We start from the raw sequence: 20,062 nt of genomic DNA on the forward strand, positions 1-20,062 counted from the left end.
CCTGTCTGAATTCCATGTCCTTCCAAAATCTCTTCAGGAGCCAAAAGTCAGAGATAGTACAAAGGGAAAACTGTTCCCAGATGGGAAGGTAATAAAACAGAAAGGTCAAGACTGGGCTCCTGGAGTTGGGTTGTGCTCCTGGCTCTGAAAAGAAAAGGCTAGAAAGACCTCTTCCTATAAAGGAGAGTAGCCACAAGAAACAGGAGGGGGAAAGGGATAGCATCCAAATGGTGACTTCTATAAGACTCAACAGAATTTTGCAACTGTGAAGTTATATCAGCAGTCAAGAGACAGAAACAAACTAATCAAGAATGGGTGCCTGCTACATTCCTGGGCCACAGACTGGATGGAGAGGGAAATTGGTCATGTTGTGTCTAAGGAGAGATGCAGGTGGCACATGAAATGAGAAGGACAAAGAGATAAACAGTGGTAGGACACAGCAGACACTCTAGGATTCAAAATCCATTTCAAAAAAGACTCCCTGAGGAGGGACAGAAGGGACAGTTCAGAAGCAATAATTAAAAGTTAATTGTGTGTTGTTTTCCTGAGCAGATAAAAGATTTCAGACTTTAGATCCAGAGAAAAAAACAAGCTTCAAACTATTCATTAGAAGGGATCAATATCTAAATATAGTCTGACATAAGATACTGTGGTGATTTGAATATGCTTGGCCCAGGGAGTAGCATTACTAGGAGGTTTAACCTTGTTGGAGTAGGTGTGGCCATATTGGAGGAAGTGTGTCACTGTGGGTTAGGCTTTGGGACTCTCCTCCTAGCTGCCTGGAAACAATTTGCTCCTAGCTTCTTTGGGTGAAGACGTAGAACTCTTAGCTCTTCCAGCACCATGCCTGACTAGATTGTGCCTTGCTTCCTGCCATGATGATAATCAACTGAAACTCTGAACCTGTAAGCCAGCCCCAATGAAATGTTGTTCTTTATAAGAGTTGCCTTGCAGATTTCTGAGTTTGAGGCCAGCCTGGTCTACAGAGTGAGTTCCAGGACAGCCAGGGCTACACAGAGAAAACCTATCTCAAAAAAAAAAAAAAAAAAAAAAAAAAAAAAAAAAAAAAAAAAAGAGAGTTGCCTTGCTCACGGTGTCTCTTCACAGCAATGGGAACTATAACTAAGACAAATGCCATTTAAAATTAAGAAATGAGATCAATCTAACTTCATAAAACATGAAATCTATAGGAACTGACATCACCCTCTTAATAATGGTGGGGAGGCTCAATGGTTTAAGAGCATCCACAGAAGACCAGTGTTTGTCTCCCAGCAACCAAAAGCACCTGTACCTTCAGCTCTAGGGCCTCCAACACCCTTTTCTGGCCTCCATAGGCACATGTACTCACATGCACATATAAACACATACATAAAGTTTTTGTTTTTAAAAAGTGTCAGGACTCACTCACTCCTTTGTTCTTGGGACAAATATCCTGGCAGAGGCACACTTAAACCTAGAACTCAATTGACACCCCATTTCAAACCCAGCCAAGCCAAATGGACATAATAATGTTACCCATGTCCTGGGTCTTTGAGAAGGTTAAATGTGTTAATACTCACAATTTATATTACTCAGCCCTCAGAATGTTAGTGCTAGGCCTTTTTAAAGAATTTGTTAATACTTTAGAATAAAAATTTTTTAATTCCCTTTGCCTACTTCAAAAGTCACTGGAAATAATGAAAGGAACAAAAGAATAGTAAAATTAGTCAAAAACATGCAGGTTTTTTAGTTAAACAGATAGGACAGTTGGAAAAATAGAACACCACAGTTAAATGCATACATAAAGATACACAGAAAAATCAATTCAAAGAGGACTAAAAACCTAAATATACCGTATCAACCCTAAAAAATTATTAGAAAAGAATATAAGACAATGAATGCAGAATTTTAAACCAGAGAAGAAACTATTGAAAAACTTTTAATTATAATACATCAAAAGCAATCATAAAACTACATATTCAAGGTTAGAAAGTACACATATATTAATATCAAGAGACCATCAATATCTTCAAAGCAATCAAAGGGAAAACAAGCCAAATTGGTAAAACAAAACAAAAAACAAATAGGCAACTTATAGAGGAGAAAACCCAATGGGCCAATACACATAAAGTAGTGCTCAGTCTCACAAGCAATCAGGGAAACTCAAATTAAAACCATAATGAGGCAGCATTTCACACCCAGTAGACTGGCAAACTTATAAATACCCAAGACTTCTGACTTGAATCCTGGTGGAAGGAGAATTGCTAAAGCTGCCTTGAAAAGCCCCATGGCAGTGGCTGACAGATTTGAGTATAGATACCATAGAAGCCATACTCAGTGACTTCATTTATAGCTGTCCACACCAGACCAACCCTCGAGAATTCATGAGGAGCTATGCATAAACAAGTTCAATGCAACACTGTTTGTAATCAAGAAAAACAGGAGCTCAAAATCTTATCCAGAAAAGAGGTGATAAACCATGGTGCAGTCATCAAATGTAATTTTGCAACAGTGCAAAATGAAATGTAAGGAGTGGAAGCAAACCGACCCTCCAAATGTCAACATGGATGGTCTAAGCTCTAATGTTGAGCACACAAAGCAAACTGGAGAAAAACAGGGCAGTGTGATAGAGAAGGAGTTTTGAAATATGCAATATAATATTTGATATTGTTTGAGGACATGGCCATGCATAATGTTACACAAATATAAAGACGTTCAGCAAAAATTTAAATATACATTTCAAGGTAAGAGTTACTTCTGCAGTAAGGATACAAATGTAGTTAATAAAGGCTATTGGGACTTTATCTTGGGTTCTGTTTTTTACACTGGAAAACTGGAGGTGTGCTAGGCTATTAAATAACTCTGTTTTGTCCATGTATTTGTTCATTTGTTTAAAATGCAGTCTCACTATACATCTTAGGATGGCTTAAAGTCATGATCATTCTGCCTTGACCTCCCCAGTGCTATAACTGAAGGTCATACTACCATGTGCAGCTAGAGTTCTGTTCTTTGTGTATGTTTGGTTGGTTGGTTGATCTAGTTTGTTACTTTAGTTTCAGTGCTGGCAATGGAATGTAAGACCTTGGACATACTAAGTCCTCTACCGCTGCCTTACCTCTCACCAATACATAAGCTGAGGACAAAAGTGCTTGGAGGTGTGCTTAAGGAGAAGGGTTTTACTGTAGATATGAGGGAGAGTCCAGCCAGAGGCATCAGCAGGGGGCTGGAGCAGAGGGGGAAAGTAGGACACTGAACATGGCCAGAAGACTGGACTGGGTCATGGGAGGATCAAGGAGGGAGACGTAAAAAGAGAGGGACAAGAGAGGGGGGACCAAGTGAGAAAGATAAAAGAAAGTAGATGGCTAGAATACTAGGGGTATACGGGAATAAGAAGCTAGGGAAGGAAAGCCCATGAACTAGAGAAGTTTAGGGTAGGGAGTGGGGTGGGAAGAGCTGAGAAAAGCCAGAAGGACTGTGTAATAGCTACTTGCTATGCTGAGAGAAACCTGGAAGTCAGATGCACAAATGGCACCGTGGATAGACATTTGTCCTGAGTAGTTTCTTTTAGACTTGACAACCTCTAAATAATTTATTTATTTGCTGATAAATGTAATAAGGTTATGAGGACTGGCTAGATGAATGGTTAGATGGATAATAGATAAAAAGGGACACAGAGAGACAGGTGATTGCTATGAATAGATAGTTTGATGATTAATAGATTTGTTTGGATTGGTTAAACTCTTCTTCCTCAAGAATTTCATACATTGTCAATGTTTTCAAGAACAAAGACAACAAAGAGTCTCTAGTTTTCAGACTACCCAAAAGCACCTGCTGGGACTAATGTGCCAACAAGAGGCAAGCCATAGGATTTCTGAAATCATGGTTGCTGCACGTGTTTCTAATTATCAACCAGCCTTGGAATCCTAACATTCCCCAAGGAAAGGTTGGTAAAGCAGACTGCACAGTTTTAAACACTTGCAGAATTATCCTTACAGACAGCAGTGGGGCTAAAGGCTCCTGGAGCTGCCCTAGTGAAGGTGGTATGCAGAGTGAGAAAAGCAAGGGTGGAATAAACCAGAGAGCCGCTGCAGGGACAGAACGAGAGCTCTACAGCTTTGGAGCCTGCTTACAATGCAGAGCATGCACTTAGAGCTCACATGGAGTGGGGCTCTGAGCAGCTGAGAGACAACTCAAAGGACACCAAGGGCCAGAGTCATAGACACACACACACACACACACACACACACACACACACACACACACACACGAAGCTGAAACTCCTCTGTCCCAGACAACAGAGGGAACACATATAAGACCCCAGTGGGAGAGACTTCATTGCACAGGATAAAAAGTTGCCCCTGGCTTACACGCAGTTAAATCATGTCACTGACACACCAACTGCAAAAAAGTGTGCATCAACTAGAAACAGACAATTGCTCCCACTCACAGCTGACTCCACCTGAGAAAGCCAGTGGATATATAAAATTATAACTAAACTTAACTCTTAATTAAGAACATACAATGAAAATATGATATACATTTTTTGGTGGCTTGGTTGATTTTGATTTTGGTTTTGATGGCTCTTTTTTTGTTTTGTTTGTTTTGTTTTGTGTTTTGAACTCCAGTTTTCTCTACATAGCCCTGGCTGTCCTGTAACTGGTAATGTAGATCAGGCTCCTCTCAAACACACAGAGATCTACCTGCTTCTAAAGATGTGCATCTTATAATATGCCTTTAAAAAACTAATCAATTTCACAAAAATCTAAGCATTCCATGATGCCCAGTAACAAGGCGGTGACACCCCTGTTACTTCGTGGAATAGTACCTACTTGGCTTGTCATCCTATTGCTGGGAAATTTCCCCTACTTGCTTTCCAATTTTTTCCACAAGATATGAACCAGAGTAAACAGTACAGGGTTGATTGCAATTTTTTTTTTTAACCAGTGAAGAACAACTATGCAAAAGAGTGAAGCCGAGCAGTGTGCGCTGACTCTGATGATTTCCAAGGCATGGAAAAATGAGGAAGAGGAGGAGAAGGAAGAGGAAGAAAGGGAGGAGGAAAAAGAGGCTTCAGTGAGGCACAAGACAATATCTCGGTATGATCCCTCTTATAGAAAGAATAATTAGAAGTTATACAAAGAGGATATCTGCAGGCCCATTGCAAGTATGATATTTTATGCAAGCAACACGTTTTTTTCTGGTAATAAACTTGCTTACCACACTCATTCCCTTGGGAGAGGGCTTAGGATGAAAGGGAGAGATGTTTAACTTCGATTTTTTTTTTTTTTTTACTAACTTACTGTTTGAAATTTTAAACATGTGCATGTGCTCTGCTTACTTTTCACAATATTTATAGAGTATCTGAGAACTGGGAAGAGGGGTTAGGCTCAATGTTTTTCCCTCTTCTGTAACAATAAAGAATAAAAATCCCCAATACATGGCATTTTCTGAACAGAAGGTGGCCTAGGAAGCCAGGCACTTTTCCTTGTGGAAATGACAGGACCTGACACTCACCTCGTCACCGAAAGGTGGTGAGGATTTAATGCAGAAAGATATTTCAAGAGCTTCCTAGGATGCTCCAGGCTAATAATCCCTCCATAAATGGCTAATGCTCATGTGTTAAGCCTACTCTTTCCTCTTTCCTGTGCAGGGAGCTCCTGAGAGCCTCTCACTCTGTATGAATTCTAAGCTGACCTTGGACCAGAAGGAGGCCCCATCAGAAAGAGATTGAGAGCCCCAGTTTTGGCATCCAGGCTGAAGCCTCTTTTCCCCAGTGGACCTCTGGAGCGCCTTCCATTTCTCATGAACCTCAGCCTAGTTCTCTAAGGGAGGGGCTGAGAACCAGGAGACAGAGCTTCCCCAGGCAGTCACTTGCTGGTAAACAAACCAGGTGATTTCCAAGCCGATTCTAACAAAGGAAACTGAAGGACAACTGCTCTATTTGCCTGTGGATATTCCTAGCTTAAAACTCTAACAAGAGCAGGGCACTCTAACAAGTGGTGGCGCATGCCTTTAATCCCAGCACTTAGGAGGCAGAGGCAGGCAGATTTCTGAGTTCGAGGCCAGCCTGGTCTACAGAGTGAGTTCCAGGACAGCCAGGGCTATACAGAGAAACCTTGTCTCAAAACAAATAAAAAACAAAAAAACAAAAAACAAAAAAACAAAAAACAAAAAAACAAAAACAAAAACAAAACTCTAACAAGTAGCTACTAGAAATGCCCTACTTATTTCATGTGAGGATTCAGATACTTGCTCACACAAGCCTATGGTGACCTTGCCCATGATGAAATATCTCTACTGTGAACAACCCTTTTCTGAGGTCTTCCTTCTGCCTAGGCTGCATGTAGCCTTGGAAGACAAGGACCAGGACCAGGTAACAGTCCCCACACCTCCATGGAGATGAGTACCCACATCCCTGAGGACTCTGAATGAACAACCCTGGATTGCAGGACGCAGCCATGGACAGAAGAAGTATGCAAGCCCAGAGCAGTGAGCAGAGAGCATTCTCAAGGTCACAGAAAGTCTTAGACTCACCCTCATCAGGATGGAACTCTTCAGCCTACAGTGCAGTCCTAGAAAGATGTCATTACAGATAGAAGAATGAAGAGCCCAGATAAGGTAGGAGTAGAGGCCAAGATGCTGAAACCCGGCTTGATAACCACCCAACAAGGCAGCATCCTCCGGAAAGGAACTCACATACTTTTAGTTCAAAGAAATGCTTTCAGTTTTATTGGTATAGATGTTTAAAATTTTGAAACAAAATCTGAATAAACAAAAACATACACACTTTTCCTATACATTCCTCAAAGTTGTGGCAAAAGGCAAAGAAAGATCATGGTTGAGGGAAAATTCTAGGTCAACTTCATCTACCGTAACAGATTTCACCAGTGTGTCTTGAACATTATACATTCTTGGGGATAAACTGTGTGTTTGGGAGAGGGTTGTAATTATTAATATATTATACAGTTTAGCTAAGTGTGGCAGCACAATCTCAATTATTCAACTGATGAAGGCAAGAGGAAGACAAATTCAAGGCCATCTTGAGCTCTAAAGCAAGTTCAAGGTCAGAGCAGACAATTTTGCTAACACTGTGCCAAGGGCGACAAAGATCGCTCTAGCACATGCAAGGCCCTGTGTTCAATCTTTAGCACCAGGGAGTGGAGAGAAGAGAAAAGAAAAAATAGAAAATTATATGCTATAGAGATAAAAGTTTCCAAGTCATACCTTTTGTGTATCCTAAGTATTTGCCAAGAAGGATAAGAGAGCCCTTCAGAGGTGGTAATATCAACCTTCAGAAATTGGAAATGATCTAAACCCTTTAGTTTCTGCCTTGAAGTCAGACTCTAAGGAAGCTGAACTATAACTAGAGGTGTGTCTGAGGTCACCCTTTTTAGGCTGAGTATTGATAGATGAGGAAAATGATGTTGGGAGGAGTTGGCAGCCCAAAGTTATGGAGATGTGACTACTGGCTTCTGCCTTCCCAGGCCAACATTCTTCCCAATGCTCCTAAGAGCATACAGTCTGCCTTGTGGAGGAGGAAATGACACTAAAGCTTATTTCTACTCCAGGGGACCCCAGTGCACCATTTATTTTCTCTTCAGTTATTTTCTCTTCGGTTATGTTGGCTGCGATCCCCTTGGAAGGTAGCCCAGCTAAACCAAATCCCTGTCTTTGACTCTAATCAGAATTTCAGAGCTGTCTCATTGTCTTAAGCAGGACTCTGGCCAAGAGCAGTCCTGAAGAGGACCAGCAGAGGAGGTAGAAGATACAGGAGCTCTCTGCAGGGAGAACGGTTTGTTCTTTAAGTGCTCCAAATGTCTTGCAAGGTCATGGAGGTTAAGGTAGACCTCTGAGCCCTAAGAATTGAATGTTGAAGAGGCCCCTCTTGTTACCACTTGCTGATGTGCACTTTCTTAGTCCCAGGGAGACTAAAACCTGTTTCCATCTGTTTCTACAAAACTACTGTGCTTCCTACAAGTGCAACCAAATTAACAGGCTTAGTGAAGGGATCCTGAGAAACTGCCACCACTCTGTTCAATTCAGACCACGTGCCACAGTGCTGAGGCAGAGATTATCTACAGGAAAAATCGTATTGGTTCTCCCTATTTTAAAAACGAGGAAATAGTCTTGGAGAAGTTAACTAATCATCGAAGTCAGAATGGCTATGCAGTGATTTAGAAGAGAGGCTCATATCCATGCCCTGGCTCTCTACACTGTGGGCTATTGCCATTTACCATGGTCCCAGGGAAGCTAAGCTTGAAGTGCCAACTAACTCCAGAGAGAGGATAAGTACACGAGCTTCCAATAAATCAGTTTGGCTCTGACGCCATCTCAGCAGCCCTGGGCAAAACACTCATGCTTCCTGAGCCTCAGCTATTCTCCTTGGTGAATGGGAGTGTGCCTGCCTCATAAGGCAGTGATGAAGATTAAGGTAAATGCATTTATGCATATAATACACAGGACACTTATTTACTAAAGTTGATTATTGTCCCTACTACTACAGGAGGATGTTGTTGAAGAATACTCAACATTTCAAAATGCTTCAGGAAAAACATAAGATCCTTTGATTGCAAGCTTCTGAAATGATCCAGGAAACTCCTGCTTCTAGGTTCGTATTGGTAATATCTTTGTCCCTTCTTGGTCTAAAGAACTCACTAAAATGCACATGGAAATTATTTGGAAAAGAGAGACTAAGAAAATGCCGAATTCTGGTTCATATCTCATCTAAAAGGCAATGTCGTCTCTCACACCTGCCTGCCCCGGTACCATGTGTTCTTTAGTTCCTCATTTTGGTCATGAGCTATGTGGACTGGACCACCATTCTGGGGATGGAGCATTGCTCAAAAGTAACCAGAGTCTGACATTGTTTGATCTACGTGGCATCTTTATGTGGGAAATTTATTTTGACATCATCTACTGGTTCTAGTTCCTTGAGAAAAATGGTCATATGAGAGTCTTGAGGCTCAATTCAAGAGGCCCTTCTCTGATCCACTTCTATTTGAAATACTCCATCTCTTCTAAAATATTTAATAGAGACTATCCTGATGTAAACAGAACAGAGCAGAAATCAGAGAGAACAGCTTAGGAACTGTAGCTTTTCTAGACTTAAACTCCTGGGAAAGACTAATCTGAGTTATGGACCATTAGACTCGCAGCACCGTTCTTCCCCTGTCCATTTGAATGGCAATGGTCTATGCTGATAACCACCTATGCCTACACCATTCCATCACAATTGTCCAATAGAAACACCGGTGAAAAAGCCCCACCAGCTGCACTGAGGAGCTATGGGACTTCAGGCCAGTTATTGTTATGATTTATAAAAGGATATGAGTTATACAACTTAATCACACTTTGTGGTAACTAAATTAATCAACTCATATAAAGTGCTTAAGACCCTAACTAGACATGTTAACAGAATAAGTGATTGTCATTGCCATTCAAATCTAAGCAAGTGAATCTGGCAGGGGAAAATAGTACCTATTGCTAAAGACTCTCAATAAAAGGTGTGTGTGTGGGGGGGTCCTATGTCAGGGGTGGCAGTGGGGTTGGGGGTTGGGAGGTTACACTGACCCTCTGGATTAAAATCTCAGCTCCATTTCTTATTAGCTATGTGATTTGAGACAGACTTCTTAAAATTTCTATTTCATTCATCAGTCATACATTTAAAAGAAAGAGAAAACTACTAGACTCTTCCTCATTGGATGACTGAAAGAATTTAGTGAATAGATACCAAAAAAGAACATGTATAGATAAAGGGTGTGCCTAGATCTGTGAGGGCCTGTAAGTTTTCAATCAACTCTGTGTCTTTTTGGCATTCTCTAGAGGTAAGAACCACAAGTCAAGCCCCGTCACCAACACACAGTACAGTTCCCAGACTTTTTATGGAGTGTACCCTGGTGTGTTGACTAGTTTTATGTCAACTTGACACAGCTAGAGTCACTGGAGAGGAAGGAGCCTCCTCTTTGATTTGAGAAAATTTATGGAAAAAAAATTCTCCATAAGATTGGGCAATAGGTAAGCCTATAGAGCATTTTCTTAATTAGTGATTGATGTCAGAGGGTCTGGATAATTGTGGGTGTGGTCAACCCTGGGTGGGAGGCCCTGGGTGGGAAGCCCTAGGTTCAATAAGAAACCATGTGGAGCAAGCTAGGAAGCAGCACCCTGGCCATTCCCCACCACCACACACCTGCCCCATGGCCTCTGCATCAGCTCCTGCCTCCATGTTCAGGCCCAGTTTGAGTACCTGTCCTGACTTCCACACATGGTAAACTGTAATGTCAAAGCATAAGCCAAATAAACTCTTTCTTCCCCAAGTTTTCTTTGGCCACACTGTTTCCTCACAATAACAGTAACCCTAACCAGAACACCTGAGTTCTCCAGCATTTTCTGCTTTCTGTAGCCTTCAGCCTCTGACCTTGCTTTCTCCTCCCTGGAGAAACCTAAGTGGGAGAGAAGGGGCTTTTATTTACAGGGTACTTGCATTCATCTCCTCTGTGTCTTTCCTGCTTTTTTGGTAAGCGAACTGTTCCTGTCCCTGTTGCAGCCTAACATCCATCTCCTTTCATCTCCAGCTTATCCTCCTCTTCCTTGAAGCATTGTTTTCTCTCAATAAACTCATCCACAGTGGGACTCACCCCACTGCTCACTCGCAACCTTAAATGCAACTTCCTCTTTACCCCATTGCCCCCTCCCCAGCTACTGCTTCATTTCTTTACCAGCCTTCACAGTGAAATTTCACCAAAGACATCCTGATAGTAACTTTCTCCACCCCACAGTTCTCTTTGTGCTTGTAAGTACTTCTGTTTACCTCTCCACTTGTTAGTATAAGCCTTTGTGGGACTGGATTAAGAACCTCTGTAATTACATCAGCAAAAGTCCTGTTTATAAGTAAAATCAGATTCACAGGCATGGGGGCTGGGATTTCAACATACTCTTTTGAGAGCTGCTTTGTCTTGAATGTGTCCCTAAAGACTCAAGCATTGGAAATGTAATCTCTAAATTTGTACAGTGATAGACAGAGTGGGAACTTTGGCAGATAAGAGTAAGATGATGGTCCTTCTCTCCCCATTCGGAACCCTTAGCCTGGATGACATGGTACAAAGGCTCTTGCTAGATGCAGTCCCGTGATCTTGATTCCCAGATTCCCAACCTCTAGAACTACAAAGAGCAAGCTTCTTTACAAATTATCCAACTGCAGGTGTTTTGATATAGGAACACAAAGTGGACCAAGACAATCCATAGGAGTCAAAAGGAAGCGTCATCATTTCAATAGTCGCCCAAGAGTTTCTCCCAAAGTCTTTGTCAGAAGCATCACTTCAAGATCCTTACTATCTCTGTCCCTGATCCCCATCCCCTGTAAATTCATCTCAGAGCCATTCTCTTCTACCTCATTAGCCAGCTACCAGTTGAAACAGCAATCAGTGTCCATCTGACCTGTAATAGTTGAACCATGCTTTTTACTTCAGCTGAACTCACTGCCATCTGCTCATGATGTAATAATACATGTAAAGTCACCTAAATAAGGGCATCAGATCATGCTATGCCTCTCAAAATCTTCCATAATCTGTTAGGGTGCATATTCCTAACAGTAAAACACTATTCGCTATATGCTCTGCCCTGCGGGCTTCCCTCACACAAACCAACTTCCTCCTGCCTCAGTGCAGGCATGTCTAAAGGTCTGCCTTCCCAGCATGCCCTGCTCAGATCTGTCTCACCAGTCTTTTGCATCTGCAATTCCCTCTACGTGGAGCTAACATATACCTTCTCTCCCAAATTAGGTCTTTGAGAGTTTCAAACATACAACATGTTTCCATCATATCCATCATCTCCAGTTCTTGCTGAGTTATTTCCTTTTCTAGCCAATGTTGTGATGCCCCCTTTTAAACTCCCTGGGATCAATGTGTGCTGCACCAAATATTCTTGGGTGTATAATCTTTCACTGGAGAGTACCTGTCTTACCAAGGGGCTACATTAGAGAAAACTTCCTCTCCCAGAAGCTAACAATTGCAAATCTATTCAGGCTTGGGACAGGACTTTGTACCCAACTTTTTCCTCTCTTGGCTGGGATTTGGTCTGCCTTGGGCTTACACAGGTCTTGCGAGTACTGTAACAGGTTCTTAATGCAGCTGCTTTCCTATGTCCAGATATGTTAACTTATAGTTATCTCCACTGCCTCTGGCTTTTACCCTCCTCCTGTACCCTCTTTTGCAATGCTTTTAACCACAATGAAAAACTACTACACATACAGAAATATCAAATGTTGACAAATGGAGGTCTCAGCACACTGCAGTTGCAAATATAAAATCATAAACCTTTTGCTAAGTGTTGCTGCTCTAGACCCCAACAATTCCAAACCAATGTATTTACCCAGGAAATATGAGTATATGCTCAATCATGTACAAGAATATTTATTACAGCTTTATTTATAACACTGAAAATGGAAACATTAGAGTTCTCAACAAATACAGATTGAATAAATACATTCTACCATGTGTACAAAATACAGTTCTGCGCAAGTACAAACTATTAGCAGATACTGTAACATAAATGACTCACAAGCTGAAAATCCAAATACAAAAGAATACATACTCTAAGATCCCATTCATGTACTGGCTAAAGCAAGCTCTTTTGAAAGGAGCCCGAAAGAAAGGCAAGGCTATTTGATGATGATAGAAGTCAGAATAGTGGTTATCTTACATGTAGACTATAAATGACCATGGAGAAATCTTATGTAGTGATAGAAATGTCCTGGAATTTTTTTTCTAGTGGCTCAATAAGAGGGAGATGTATGGGCACACAAATAGATGATGGATATAGGTAAATATTCTATTCAATACTTGGGTTTAATATTTTACATTAATAATATGTTTCTATATTTCTGTAGTTTCCTAAGCTCAATTTAAATGAGAACTATAATATTCTTAGTATCCTAGCTCCCTAAATGTCTATATTTAGTAAGGTTTATAAACCACAGGCCCTCAAAACTACAATGGCTCTTAGAACCATCCTATCTTCAACTCCTCATTAGCAGGGGTGGGGTCAGGACAGAGGAAGTGAATTATAAAACATGATGTCCAGAGGAAATTGGGTGAGGGTGAAGCAGCCTGCAGCCTCTATCCTGCTCAAAGGGTCCACATTCGCCATTCTCCTGCTCAGAGAGTTAGGGTGTGACCATTGAGAGCTGATTCCCTGACAATGGACAGCTCAGGAAGCCTCCTTTTTAAGAAAGAGAACACACGATGAAGCCAGCCAGAGGCAGAGGCAGAGGCAGACTGAATTCCATGCAGGAGAAATGTCAGGATGATGGGGCCCTGAGCCGAGGCTCCAGCTCTGCCTCTAATAAAGCCATAGTAGCTGTGATGACGTGCGAGTGAGACATGAGAGAGAAACTCCAAGAAAGTGTGGACCGACTAGACAAGCCAGGAAGCAGAGAGTATTCATCTCAGCAGTTGGCTTAAAGACATTTATTCTCCCAAGAAACTCAGTGTAACGGTGACAAGGCATTTAAAGCTCAGAACTCCTTCAAATACTTAAGGAAAAAGTGTTCTCAGTGAAGGATAAAGTCGGGCTGAAAGCAGACGATATGTAATAAGTCTTTGGGTTTAGGAGACCTCTGATCCTCAGGGAAAGACCTCATATTAAGAAATCGTAATCACTCTGTGGCACTTGACTGCGAGTATCACGTAAAATCTCATTTAATTGAAATGCTGAAACCACCTCAAATCACATGCATTAATTATCCCCATGTGGCACATAAGAAAGTAAAGTCCTTCTCAGTTTAGATCATTTGTCTAAAACCAAAGAGTGAGTAAGGTAAGTCTTGGGGATTTGAGCAAAGCTTGCTTTACTCCAAAGCCTGTGGCTTTTCAGACTGTCAGGAGAAATAAAGATGTACTATACTGCAGGAAAGTGAGATTAGTGAAGCCACGAGGCAGGAAGCCGACAGAGGTCAAGTTCCAAAAAGGTGGGCCCAGGAAGAAGAATATGAGACCAAAACTCAAGCTCAGTAGTGCAAAGTGGAAAGATTACAGCATGTGAAAGTACACCAAAGCCTGAGCTGGAGCAACTGCTGACAACCCCCAGGGAACCAAGGCATATGGCTAGCAGTCTGTTCCTGTTAGAGAGGGGGAGAGAGAGAAACATCCCCAAATCCAGAGACTGTGAGAGAGCTTCTTTATGAATACCTGCAGCACATGTAGTCTTCGTCAGGGCAGTGGTGGGATCCTGCTTCCTGGCTCTTTGGGTCTCACACTCTGGATGTACAAAAAGGAATGTGTCTCACCCTTTCAGCCACCCTGCATGTAGCCTAACACCCTGCATGGGCTGATCATCAGCTGTGCGTTGAGTTAATTAATTAACAATTTCAGTTTGCTCGTTCACGGTCTATCTGAGGCTGAGTCATGGCAGTGCCTCTTTATCTGCAGCAGGCAGATGCCTCCCCCTAAGCCACCCACATAATTATCTCAGTCCTCTAAGCCCCTTTGAATTCCATTATGCTAGGGGTAGAGCTCAGTGGTAGAGGGTGTGCTTCTCATGCATGAGACTGTGGGTTCGAGGCCCCAGCACTGTAAAGCCTGTATTCAGGGATACAAACTAAATCAAATATTCCCTTATTCATTTGCTTAGCAAAATGCTGAGTGAAGATTAATTTTGTGTCCTTTGTTTAATGACAAAGAGGATCAAGTTTTCAGAGCCCGTGCTATTTTTATAAAGAAAATGCCAGGGGTTGGAGAGACAGCTCAGAAGTTTAGCTCACTTGTTGCCAAGTTTGATTCCTAGCATCATCAAGGTGGCTCATAATTATCCTTAATTTCAAGTCTCCAGGGAATCAGATGCCTTCTTCTCTCCTCTTCATGTATCAGGCATGCATGTAGTACACATACATACATACATATATACATACATACACACATACATGCAGACAAAATGTTCAAATGCATAAAATAAAATAACCTTAAAATAAAAAATTTTAAAATGACTTTTTATTCAAAAATAAATAGTAAAAAATTTTATAAGTTGTAATTTTCCTTCAAACTAATAATTCATTAGCTTCAAAACAATTCTTATAAAAATAATGTATATGAACTAAAGGATAAAAAGACTCCATCAAAAGTTGATGTAGAATGAAGCTGGAGAGATGACTCTGTATTTAAGAGTATTGGTTGTTCTGCCAGAGAACCAGTGTTCAATTCCAACACCCAAATGGAGGTTCATACTACCTGGAACTCCAGCTGCAAAGGATTTGACATTCTCTTCTGACCACTGCACACACAGGGTGAACAGACATACTCATAGAACACAAAGAAAATAATAGTCTTTTTTTTTAAGCGGACTTGATGCAAGATTTATTATTGAACATGATTTGGTAGGGTATAGGAGAGCATTGGAAGCCTTCAGGAATGCAGGGCTCTCCACTTATCCAGAGGACCACGATTGGGGATATATTTGACACCACAGCCTTCAGGAATGAGCCTCTTCTCAGCAACCATGTCTTCAAATTCATCCGCATTAAACTTGGTGAAGCCCCACTTCTTTGAGATGTGGATCTTCTGGCAACCAGGGAACTTGAACTTGGCTCTGCGAAGAGCCTCAATCACATGTTCCTTATTCTGCAACTTGGTGCGGATGGACATGATGACCTGGCCAATGTGAACCCTGGCCACTGTGCCCTGGGGCTTCCCAAAGGCACCCCGCATACCTGTCTGGAGCCTGTCAGCCCCAGCACAAGACAACATCTTGTTGATACGGATGACATGGAAAGGGTGGAGCCTCACTCGGATATGAAAGCCATCCTTGCCACAACTCTTTACCATGTATTTGTTGGCACAAATACGGGCAGCCTCCAATGCTTCAGAAGAGAGTTGTTCATATTCATCTGACACCATGTGGCCACAAAGTGGGAATTCATCAACTTTCACTTTCTTTCGTCCCAAATCAAAGATGCGGATCTTAGCATCAGGGACATCACGGCAGAAATGAGACTTTGGGTATGGCTTGTTCTTACAATACGGGTAACACCGGGTGGGACAGCGACCCATGATGACAATAGGATCGTCAGTGGCGCGCCAGAGGAAAAGAGAATAATAGTCTTTTTTAAGTTGATTTGAAAAACAAAACAAAACCAACCAACCAAACAAACAAACACGTCAGAAAGAAGTAAGTCATTCAGAAGAGAATGTAATCAGGTCTTGCATCAGGGAGCATGAATCATAAAAAGCAGAGAGCAGAGTGGTATGGGTACAAAAATAGGTAAATAGAACAAAACAGAAAAGCAAAGAGATGTTAGTAAGCTTAAAGACTAAAGATAGAGTAAAGATATCTATCACTGGGGCCAAAGTTAGAGAAAAATAATGTATTAGAAATGATTGATTAGGCCATAAAAATCAAACAGACACAAGGGAAAATAAGCCTTGAATTATGTTAAACCTCATCTTATTTTTCCCTCAAGATTTGAAACTAAGAGATTTAGTATTGTGCATGTAAAATGATACATAACTCCAGGGTCCCTATTAAGACACTTCAAAGTCATATGAAATTCACAAGTCTGTGATAGTATAAAACATGTGAAGGCAAAAGCCTTGGGAGAGGGGTGGGGAGAAAGAGAGAGAGAGAGAGAGAGAGAGAGAGAGAGGACAAATACCTAGCCAGCATGCATGGTCCCTGCAGGTTCCTCAGCCCCTATAGGCCCCCATGTCACTGAATAAGTTTCCTTTACCTGAGGAATTTTGAGTGGATCTGTCTTTTTCACCAATGTACAAGAGTATAATATATGATATTAGTCAAACCTTGTTCTGTACAGTCCGACTTTAGTACGTAAAAAGAAGTAGCAGAAAAAGAGTAGAAAATATTTATGAATATCTTCCTAATCTTTGGCAAGAGATGACTACTCTGAGATCAAATGAGGAAGAAATAAAAAATAATAACAAGTCGCATTTGACAAAAACAGTTTTAGAAGATTATATGAAAAGTCACCACAAACATGAGCCCATGTTCATAGCATTGTTCCTATTGCAACCGCCAAAGAGTGGACTAGCCAAGACATCTACTCATGGATAAGTGAGTAAGTAAGATGTGGTATGCATGTGCAAAGGAATACTATTCTTATAAAGGACAGAAGTCACATGTTACAACACAGACGAAAGTTGAAGACATTATGGTAAATAAAATAGGCTAAAAACAATCAAACAAACAAAAAAAAACCCACATACTACATTAATTTCACATGGCTATTCAAAAAAGTCTAATGTATAAAAACATAAAGTTGAATGGTTGTGGCTAGGAGATGAGTCATTATTTAATTGGTAAAAAGTTGTAGTTTTTCAGGATTAAAAAAAAATCCTGGATATCTTTCCTATAACAATTAGAATAGACATTATTAAACAATGTATACCTAATGGTGGTGGGGATGATAAATTTTGAGTTTCATGTATTTCCTCAAAATTGTACATTTCAAAGCAAGTCTTTTTACTATATATTTTAAAAGTTTCCTACAAATAAGAACTGAGCTTCCTTGGGAGCATTTGAAATACGGACGGGAAGGAAGATAAGTCGCACAGTATCTCTTTAGGGCAATAGACGGATGAGTTATTAGAGTGTTAAAACATGCACACCCTTTGACTCAGTAATTCCACTCGTAGCAAGGGAATTCCCTTTTATCCAAGGGAAATAATTACAGACCTAGCAGAGATTTGTGTGCAGTGATTGTCATCACAGCATTATTTATAATAATGGAAAAGTACACCAACCTCAATTTGTTCAACAAGAGGATGTCTGAATGAATTAAGCTATATTCAAAGAGTGGATGCCACACAGTCATTTGCTGGGAGATTTTCTAGAATATGTTAATGCTAGGAGAAAGATTCACAAAGTACCGTGAGGTAAACAAAATAGTTACAACGAATATATAATGTGATTACATCTTTGAAAGTACAGGGAGAGGTACACATAGACCGGGAGGAAGGCATAACAGTTATTCTCAAGAGGGTTGCTACATAGGATACGATTTCCAGGTGTTTCTCAACAGACAAATATTTCTTCTACATTGAAAATCACTCATTTTGGAAATAGGGTGTTTTGATGGGAAAGGGTAATCAACCACTGAGCAAAATGAACTGGTGGCTTGTATAAGAGCCACCAGAGCAAGGCCTCCTCTTATCACAGTAGGATTGCTAATGTGTATTGCCTCCCTGCTGGCTTTCTGAAGTCATCTCTTGGCATAGAAAGCATAATGATGTGAGTATGAGGCTTGAGGACTTGCTCTCTGTCCCAATTCCCTTTGTCTGGGGAAGCCAGGAGACCCATTCTTTTGCTACCACACAGGCCCTCTTATGGCATTTAGATAACATCAGACTCCGACTCATCTAGCAGGGACTTCACTGAGCAATGCGAAAGGGACACCATGGGAACTGGGTTCTGGGAGCGGGGGTGGGGGCTGGTGTACTGACTCAACAAGTAATGTTGCACTGTTGGCAGTTCGCTAAGGATTATCCACCTAGAGTCAGGGCCAGGACCAGCAGAAGGCAGACAGATAGGCACCAAAGTCTGCAGCAGTCAGTCATCAAGAAAGGCCTCCCGGTTCTCTTGTTCATTTAGGAGAGACTAAGCCATTAACGCTCCCATCTATCTGGTGTGAACTTTAAATAAGATGTTCCAGTGATGCGGGTAGAGGGAGCTGCTTTGCTGCAACTGGGAAGAGAGTAATTGCGTAGGATGTTTGCATCTGCTGAACGGCAGCTCCGGGAGCTGGCTTCATGCAAGTGAGACAGACCATCCCAGAGAGTCCCAAGGAGACTAGCTGAAGGCAGCTGCCTTCGCATGGGCAGATTGCATGCGATCTCTAATTCAGACTGTCTAGACGGGTGCCTGAGACTCTAAGCGCCCAAATGGGGTGGGAAGTGTTGTATGTCAACAAGGAAGATGGGAGATTGCTGTTAGTCAATGCCCATTAACCTAGCCCCTACAGCACATGGGAACACCATATCCTGTAGTTCATCTGTGGGTTGTATGTCTATAGAAAAATTTCTCCACATACAGAAAAACTTCACACCAGTTAATGTACATGCCTATCATCGATGTTCGCATCCTCTCCATTTGTTAACAACAGCTGGTGTGGTGTTTACTCTTCTGCTCTTTGCTGCCATGTTGCTCCTTGGCAACATGGTAAAGTCAGCATATCTGTCGTACACTGAGTGCAAGTGCCCTGGAACATTTGCTGGTCATCATGCAGATCATCTTGGAGATGAAAAGGAACATATGCTGATTCTTGCACCTATGCCTCTGACTGACCAGTTCCAAAGACTTGCTATCAGCTTCCTGTCTCGGCTCTGGGCCCTAGGGAGCTCTCTCTGAATCATAGGTCTTGGCCTCCATTTTCGCCCAGATGTCAATCCTAGCAGGAGATAGTGGGACGATGGAAGAAAAAAAGAAATAAAGATTGCACTTTTGGTTTTCTTCTATTTGTTTTATTTTCTTTGGGGCAGTTATTATATCCCTCCACGAGGTTAGCTCTAATTGTACTCTAGTAATACAATACCTGCTTCATAAGGCACTGGTAAGTAGTAACAGTTTCCAACCACAAGGTATCAGAATAATACCTGTCATGTTTGTGTTTGTGTGTGTGTGTGTGTGTGTGTGTGTGTGTGTGTGTTTGCGTGCACTGGCATGCACGCATACCAACACACACATACACAATGCAGAACTGGAAATTGAAGTCCAGGGTTCATGCATTTTATTATTTTGCCCTTCCTACACTTAATCCTAAGGTGATTCTTCTAGATAAAGAGCAAATTACGTATGGTGGAACAGTGGAGAACTATGCATGCACTACAGAGGGGTCCATTAAGGAAATCATAAAGCAGGCTACAAGGAAGAAGGACATATGCTCACCACCGACAACAGTCAGCAACACAGGCAGGAACAGTCTTCAAGGTGTGGCAAGAACAGTTGCCTGTTGCCTTGGGTACCTACAGAACTGAAAGACTGAGCTGGTGAAAAAGCTGCCATGAAGCCTTTGTCACTAGCCCTGGAATATATAGAGATATAAAAGGTCCAGTGGTACACAGTTTAGAGTTCCTCACCACTACCA

At 41.5% G+C, this 20,062-nt stretch overlaps 2 protein-coding genes across 3 annotated transcripts in view; both read right to left on the bottom strand.

Annotated features, from left to right (window-relative positions):
- The window catches only part of Shisa6 (shisa family member 6), a 310,869-nt gene that overhangs the window by 175,155 nt on the left and 115,652 nt on the right, over positions 1-20,062 (bottom strand). The gene's annotated exons all lie outside the window — the stretch shown is intronic.
- Positions 15,295-16,053, bottom strand: LOC116078600 (60S ribosomal protein L10-like). Its single transcript, XM_031353942.1, has one exon. It carries the CDS (start codon positions 16,014-16,016, stop codon positions 15,372-15,374), a length of 645 nt encoding a protein of 214 aa, XP_031209802.1. The 5' UTR covers positions 16,017-16,053; the 3' UTR covers positions 15,295-15,371.

The sequence above is a fragment of the Mastomys coucha genome, unplaced genomic scaffold (assembly GCF_008632895.1).
Source record: "Mastomys coucha isolate ucsf_1 unplaced genomic scaffold, UCSF_Mcou_1 pScaffold5, whole genome shotgun sequence".
Taxonomy (NCBI): domain Eukaryota; kingdom Metazoa; phylum Chordata; class Mammalia; order Rodentia; family Muridae; genus Mastomys; species Mastomys coucha.